General features: G+C 38.8%; 1 protein-coding gene across 1 annotated transcript in view; it reads right to left on the bottom strand.

Moving 5' to 3' along the window:
* LOC133870796 (protein TRANSPARENT TESTA 9) overlaps window positions 1-8,047 on the bottom strand; it is a 29,230-nt gene extending 21,183 nt beyond the window's left edge. Inside the window, exons 1-2 of the mRNA XM_062308018.1 lie at window positions 7,645-8,047; window positions 93-144 (exon numbers count right to left, since the gene is read on the bottom strand). Of these exons, the coding sequence (XP_062164002.1) occupies window positions 93-144; window positions 7,645-7,697 (105 nt within the window). The 5' untranslated portion in view covers window positions 7,698-8,047. The remainder of the gene's footprint in view (window positions 1-92; window positions 145-7,644) is intronic.
* Window positions 8,048-8,475: the final 428 nt, after the last annotated feature.

Here is an 8,475-nt window from a genome sequence, read left to right on the forward strand (position 1 = left end):
AGCACCATATGTAACAATCGATACATCAACAAAAACAACAGCAATGAGAACATTCAGCTAAAGTAGGGCACACAAAATAGATATAAGTTTACCTTGTTAACTTCATTAACAATTTGAACTTTTTCCAGCTGCTCAGTTAAATACCTACACTTAGACTTAAATTAGTTGAAGAAGATTTAAAAGAGAAAATATTCACTAAAACTATCAGATATCGTATGTTTCAATTAATTTTTAAGATGACCCGGTACCCATGAAGCAAAAGAACTGTGATCAGTATGGCTTGCAAGGAAAAGAAATTAAGCACCAACATGAATTGAAGAGAAGATATTATTGAAGGGAAAATCAGTAGTATACCATTATACATCACACATATTTCCTTTGTTAAAGAGCATTGGCTCACATTTCAATTCAATTTAATCATCTTTTTCAACTTCATACTAGAAAGCATATTCCATTCCTCAAAGAGACAAGTTTGGATAGCTAACATAAATTCTTTGTCTAAGGAATTTTATATCTCAAGGTTCAACCATAAGCAATCTGCTGTGAGTTCTATATCCAAGAAAGGGTTTTAACAACAGATGGAGTACACATCTTACTTTAGTTCTTATCCACCACAAGCACCAGTCTATAAAGCACACACCTTGTGAGTAAGGTGAACAAACCATTTGACACAACAAGCATTGGGCACAGCTTAGACACATGTTTGGACATGTTCAATATCAAGCATGCCTTACACATTTCTATAAACCAGGCCTACATTCCAAAAAAAAACATGTCGAAATCTTTATAGCTATTATTTGAATGGCAAGGTTTTTATCAGATTTAAAAATAAAAATCAAAGAGAGTAGAAAACACGATTTCATTTCATAGTTCCCAATTGAGACCATCGCTAAATCAAAGAGAAATAAAGTGACAGCAGAAGCAAAAGAAAGAGTTAAGGAATCCTTAAACTTCAAGAGTCAACTAAGATATTAATACTTTGTTTATTGAATATGTTCAGATTTCAATACGAATGGTATACATAATCTAAATACATATATACAAAGTGCTTTCCCCCCATATCCATGTCCTACTTTTTTAAGATTTTTATGTTTCAGAATGACCGTGTTCTTTCCCATATTCAGAGTCCATATCCTTCCTTCTTAGATAGAAATTTTCATAATCCGAAGAATCCATATTACCTTAGAAATTAGGTGAGCTTGACATTCTATAGTTCGCTCACAGGACAATGTGTTTTATATCATTCTTGCTAATTGTTAGATTAGGGTAAATTGTATTTTATCTGTTGGTTATTTGATTTAAAAGATACGAATGGGTTTATCTTCTTTTATAAATAAATTTTTTTTTATATAAGTAATCAAGATATTATTAAAAGTGTAGGGTGCCCCCAGGTACACAGGACTTTTTTGATAAATAACATTCCTTTATAAATAATAACACTATGTGTGGGGGTAATTTAAGAAAATACCATACCACTTATTTTTTATGACGAGGAATCCCTCCAAAATATGGCCATTTTGTATACCCACCCCTGAAAGTTAAATCTTGAACCCGTGCAACACGCCCCCGCCATAAGGATCAAGTAAGTCACAGATTCGCCACGGGGTGTGGCCCCAATGAATTGGTTGCACTTAAAGGAATTCAAACCTTAGACCTAATGGGGATAACCACCAAGTCTAAGGCCTTCACCACTTGAGCCAACCCCTTAAGGTTATCCATAAGACTTATTTTTAATTACATTAATCTAGAAAAATCAAGGACAACTTGGGATTTCCAAATAACTGATAATATAGAGCACATTCTCGCTAATCTACAAAGGGATAAAGACGACTCTATCTTATAAACAAAGAAAGATGAAGCCAGGAAGCGTACAGAAGAAGATAGAGCAGCATTGATACAGCTTTTTTAGAAATCATGTTTCTATAGACCAATTTTATTTTATTTTTTGAGAGAGAAGTTTTTGATAAGTAAGAGAAATATCATTAAAAACACAAAATGCAGTCAAGTACACAGGGAGTATACAAGAGGAGCGTCCAAGACGGAGAAAGAAAAAAGAACAAGAAAATCAAGAAAGGTAATCACTAAGGGAGCTAGGAATGCAGCAGTCCAAGTGTACAAAGAATAAAAAAAGAAAGTTCTGAACTCCTCAAACGTCCTTTCTTTGTCCTCGAAGTTTCTATCATTTCGTTCCCTCCATAAGCACCAAATAAGGCAAGAAGGAACCATTACCCGTCCACCAACAAGCAAATAAATCTACCACCAGAAGAGGCATAGCCCAAGCCAAACTGAAGCAGCTAAAGATGGCATTTCATAAGACACAAGCAACCTCACAATGGAGAAGAAGGTAGTTCACAGTTTCCCCATTCATCTTGCACATACAACACCTGTCAATCACAATGACATGCCTCTTTCTAAGATTATCCAAGGTAAGGATCTTCCCTAGCGCTGCCAACCAAGCAAAAAAAGCCACTTTCAAGGGAATCTTAGTCCGCCAAATACTTCTCCAAGAGAAAGGATCTTCCTCTTTGCAAGTAAGGACCTTATAGAAAGAACTACCCACAAACTTCCCTTCGTAAGAAGGAGTCCACCATAGCTTGTCGCCCCCTTCACTTTTCACTCTAATGGAATATAACAAGGTGAAGAAGAAAGCCAAGACATCCACCTCCCAGTCATGGGCCACTCGAATAAAGCCAACGTCCAACTGAAGGGAACCACTCTTCAAAGAAATGTGAGCTGCAACAGGCGCATCCTTTCTGATAAGTAGAGAATTTTATAAAAAGCGTAAAAGGCGCCACTAAGCATACAGGAAGTACACAAAAAGGAAATCAAAATAGGAGAGAGAGGGGAGGGAGGAAAAACACCCGAAAAACTCAAAAACAGGAGGAAACCCAAAGACCCCTACAAAACCAGCCCACATAACCCAAAGACTAAAACATCACATCAGAGGCCCTCTTGCCTTCCCCGACTAGAACCAAAACCCCTGGCACCATAACTAATTGCGCCCTCTAGGTTCTTCACTTCACAACACCCTTTAAACTTAGGAATAGAGACTGGAGCCTCTAGACGATGCTCTGAATCAAATAGAGCCATGCAATCTAAAGAGTCCTTCTCATTCCCCTCGTGTAAGACCACCAAAGTTTGAAAACAAAGGCTAAGATCAATTGCTGCCCCGGGAGGACCACCAAGCTCTTTAAGATCACCTCCCCACGAAGAATCATCAAAAAAGGCTGCCCCGGGAGACTTGCCCACTTCTGAAGGAGAAGGGGTCGTGCCCCTTAGGAGAAGAAAGCCACGCCGAAGAATAGGCTAACAACCCTCGACTTGAGCAGGCGTAGACACTATCCCGTCCTTTGTTGGTTCTAACAAGGGGTTGGTAGCAATCCCAAATGACAGCAAGGAAGAAGCCTTGGTAACACCGAAAGTCTCAAGTGCCTCCTCAAGCAGATGCTTATCCAATTTGCCAACCTTATTCTTCCAGGAGTATATAAGCACAGAATTGGATTCCGACGGGTAAACAGAGGCATCCTTATCACGAGCAATGCCATATAAGACCGAGAAAGCTTCCTTGAGGGTCATCTCTCCACACCACACATCATGCCAAAATCTATTCCTGGACCCATGACCTAAAATAAATCTGGTATGACTACGAGACAAACTCCACCCCTTCCTTATGTACTTCCAAAGCCCCACTCCATGATACCCAGGGGGATCTAAGGAGCACCACCCGTCCCACGCACCACCGTACTTAGCATCCACAATAACTTTCCACCAAGCCTCTCTCTCATGCACATAACGTCATAGCCACTTCCCTAACAAAGCCCTGTTGAATATCCTCAAGTTCTGAATGCCCAAGCCTCCTTCAAAAATAGGGGAATAAACCTTAGACCAACTAACCAGGTGGTATTTGAACTCTTCACCTAAACCTCCCCATAAGAAATCTAGATGGAACTTCTCAATACAATTTGCCACGTTAGCAGAAATAGGAAAGAGAGACAAGAAATAAGTAGGAAGATTGGAAAGAGTGCTCTTTATAAGGGTAGTCCTACCACCCTTGGACAGATACATCCGCTTTTAGCTAGCCAACCGCCTCTCAATCTTTCCAACACCACTATCTCAAATAGACTTGGTCTTAAAAGAGGCCCCCAAAGGAAGACCAAGGTACTTTAGAGGTAACGAGGAAACTACACAACCCAAGATGTCAGCCAAACCATCCACATTATCCACACAACCCACAGGAATCAAAACAGACTTAGCCAAGTTAATCTTCAAACCTGAGGCAGCTTCAAAGCACAAGAACAACACACGAAGTTAGCGAAGATGCTCAAGAATAGCCCCACAAAAAACCAAAGTATCGTCTGCGAACAACAGATGAGAAATGTTAACCACCTCAGAGCGTCTAGAACCCACTGAGAAGCTTGAAAGAAAACCTCTCTGGATAGTAGCAGTGAGCAACTTACTTAGAGCCTCCATAACAATAACAAACAAAAGAGGAGACAGAGGATCACCCTGTCTTAGACCGCAAGCACAACTAAAGAAACCAAACGGAGTGCTATTCACCAAGACAGAGAAGTGCACCGAAGAAATGCAATGCGCTATCCAAGAACACCATTTCTCCCAAAAACCACATCTTTTCAGCATATACAATAAGAAATCCCAGTTAACATGATCATAAGCCTTCTCAATATCCATCTTGCAAAGCAACCCTGGTTCACCAAAATTGAGACAACCATCCAAACACTCATTTGCTATAAGAACTGAATCAAGGATTTGTCTACCTTTCACAAAAGCATTCTGAGGTTTCGAGATAATCTTCCCCACAACCCTTCTCAATCTATTCGTGAGAACTTTAGCAATGATCTTGTAAACTCCAGTAACGAGACTAATAGGCCGAAAATCTTTAAGATCCAAAGCCCCAAACTTCTGCGGAATTAGAGCAATAAAAGTGGCATTAAGACTTTTAACAAACCTGCTATGAGCATGAAAGTCTTGAAAAACCCAATGATATCAGTCCTGATCACATCCCTACAGTCTTGGAATAACACAATAGAGAACCCATTAGGACCTAGAGTCTTATCTCTATTCATGCATTTAACCACCTCTAAAACCTCCCTCTCCTCAAAAGGAAACTCTAACGAAGAGGCCTCCACCGCATCCAGAGAGTCGAAAGCAAGGTCATCCAACCTCGGCCGCAATTATACGGTCTAGTAAATAAGATCTCATAGAACTGAGCAGCATAATCCCTGACAACCGGCTGATCAAAAGAAACAAAGTCATTGACAAAGAGAGACTTGATGACATTGAACCACCTATTCAAGTTGGCTACCCGATGAAAAAATTTAGTGCATTTTTTTCATTTGTTTTTGAGAATGCATGTATCAAGAAATAGATTCTTCATCACTAAGCCCTATTAGCGAAGATGCTGGTAACAACTAGCCGAATATGACAAAAATCCCATTCAGAGTTTGCTTACATTTGCCCACAAGATGGGGTAGTAACAAATCTAAAGACTAAACAGAAGAGGTTACCCCTAATTCTGGAGACAATCAAACTAAGAGAATCATTTTTTTTTATTTTTTATTTTGGCAAATCCTCTTTCATCCTAGTGGAGGCATGCTTGCAAGCTCTTGTACACAACTTTTTTTTTATATAAGTAATTGAGATATCATTAAAAGTGTAAGGCGCTCCAAGTACATAGAAAGTATACTAAAGAAAACACATAGCTAGAATGAGAAAAAAGAATAAGAAAATCATGATAACTAAGCATCAAAGAATTGCAGTTGTCCAGAAATACATAGTATTGAAGAATAGAGTCTTAATCTCCTCCAATGTCCTCTCACGGTGCTCAAAAATTCTGTCATTCATTTCTCTCCATAGACACCACAAAAGACATGAATGCACCATCTTCCACATAGAACTCTGAGTGATGATGGCAGTCCACCAACAAGCATACAAGTTAATAACTTGTCTGGACATAACCCAAGATAGCTCAAAGCGACTGAAAAAAACATTCCAAAAGGCACAAGCAACCTCACAATGAAAAAGAAGATGGTCTATAGACTCCCATCCCTTTTACACATACAGAACCTATCGACCACAATGACATGTTGCTTCCTAAGATTGTCGATGGTAAGAACTTTTCTAGGGCCCCAGACAAAGTAAAAAAGGCCACCCTCAAAGGAACCTTATTCCGTGAAACACTCTTCCAAGGAAAAAAAAAAAAAAAAAAAAAGCCATCATTACAAGCCAGGACACTGTAAAAGGATCAAACATCGAACAACCCTCTTTTAGAGGGGACCTACCAAAGCTTGTATTCACCTTCCTGTCTTACTTTAACTGAATACAACACCCTCAAGAACAAGGCAAAAGCATCCACCTCTTAATCATGAGCCGCTCTTGTACACAACTTGCAAAAAACTTGCACATTGTTACAAACCTTTTGATATGTTCCCATTCCTGTTCATAATTTTACTTCATCAAGGCAGTTTGAAATAGACAGCACTTTTCTATTTCTTTAAGTAGAAAAGAACGGGACTTACAGTTTTTTCCAATCATCTTTAGATCTAGTTACTCAAGTTGATTGGAAATGTGTATTCTATATTTCAAATTTGTTCACGGGAGAAATTTCAAAACGGGTGCAGCATCCCCTTCCACTACACTATCTAAACCCCATTTTTCTTTCCTTTAAAGACTTAACAACATCTTTAACCCAATGTGGAGAACCAATTCTTCTCACCATACAACACTCGCTTTTAAAATTGCAACCTTGACCCAATCAACCCATTCACCTCACACACTAAGAAATTTCAACATATGCTTACAGTTTGCAAGCTGTAGCAACAAAATTCCTTAAATGAACTGAGTCGAAAGTGCAATTAAAACCAAAAGAATGCAGTATAGTGCTGGAATGGGTCGTAAATTCCAAGTTTAACCTTTGGTATGGAAAGTCCTTCAATGAACAACAACACATTTTCTCTTTGAATGGTAACTGACACAGAATCAGCAGGTCTTGATCTCAATGGCTATCACCCTTCACCTTTGTAGGAACCTAAAAGCTCATGGGTCCCAACACTCTAGTCACTCAGCTAAAGGGCAACACGCAAATGCTTCCACTGAAAACTCGAGGTCCATCACTTACTTTAGCGCACACCAACAAGCTTGAAAAATTCAAGTATGTCTAAGAAAGCTTTTGTTTTTTTTTTTTTTGATAAGTTTAAAAAATTTTGATAAGTATGTCTAAGAAAGTTATACGATACAATATACACATCTGCTACTTGTTCACGCTATTTCACTTGTAGGCAGTGTTAAACTAAAGTTTAAAGTTCTATCTCCCCCATGATTTCAACGAAGCCAAATGGAGCAATAGTGTGGGTGATAGTGACAAATATATCAGCTTATTAATAATCCCACCACCGCATACAAAACTCAATAAATTGGTTTTAGTCTTCATTGACAATGAATTCAATACGAATTGACCCCAAAAGTCTAAAACTCAAAATTCACACAACACACTAGAATTGATCGGGGCGAAAGCGCAACACACCGTCTAGCACATAATTACCTTAACTACTATCAATTAAGCGACAGAAAACCCCAAAACTCAACAAATTCGAATAGAACTACGAAGAAATTAGAGATTAATCGGACCTGAGTTCGTCTAAGGAGAACCGATCCCTGGATCTCCAGAAGGAAAGCCACATGGTTGGGGCAATCAGAATCCTGATTTGAGCTCACTGGAATTCATGCTCAGGCCCAATCGGAAGTAATTGCTGAATCGAAGATTAAGAATGACTCCAATTTGATCGGAGCAGCTTCGGAAAACAAGCTGAACAATGTAAAGGTAGAGTGAGAGAGTAGGGTTCGCTTTATCGTGCTCGGGCAAAAAGTGTACCGGAAGGGGATGAGAGTGAAGAAAATTCCGTGAGGAATTGGCAGAAGGGCAAGAGAGAAGGCAGCGATGGAGGTGGAGCTGGCGGTGCGGGAACGGGCTGCTTGGCTCGGGTTGAAGTTGGTCTGGGCGAACCGTGCTGGGTTCATTGGATTTAGATCACAAATTTAAGCCCGACCCATTAACCAGGACTTCAACTTCTTGCCACTTGTTAAACCAAGCTTCTATGTTTTTTTCTTCTTTTAAATTCGCAAAAAAAAAAAAAAAAAAAAAAAAAGTTAAATTTTTATTTTACTCCTCCAATTTTATGTTTTAAACTTTAAAACCTGTTTCACAATTTATTTGACATCTCAACATTGAGGACAAAGCCAAAAGCTCTTATTGGCAAGGCTAGGGGTCAAAAAAAATTTATTGGTAGGGATCAGTAAACTAAGTTTTTATTTTTTACCTTATAATTTTATTTTTTACTTAAAATTTTTTTTCTTTTTTGAAATTGAGAGGAGGTCATGGCCTATACCGGCTCCCCCTAATTCCATCCCTGTCAACAATTATTCTTTGCTTGCAATGAAAAATGTTTGTTTACAAGTCTT

Source organism: Alnus glutinosa, chromosome 6 (genome assembly GCF_958979055.1).
Source record: "Alnus glutinosa chromosome 6, dhAlnGlut1.1, whole genome shotgun sequence".
NCBI classification, from domain to species: Eukaryota; Viridiplantae; Streptophyta; class Magnoliopsida; order Fagales; family Betulaceae; genus Alnus; species Alnus glutinosa.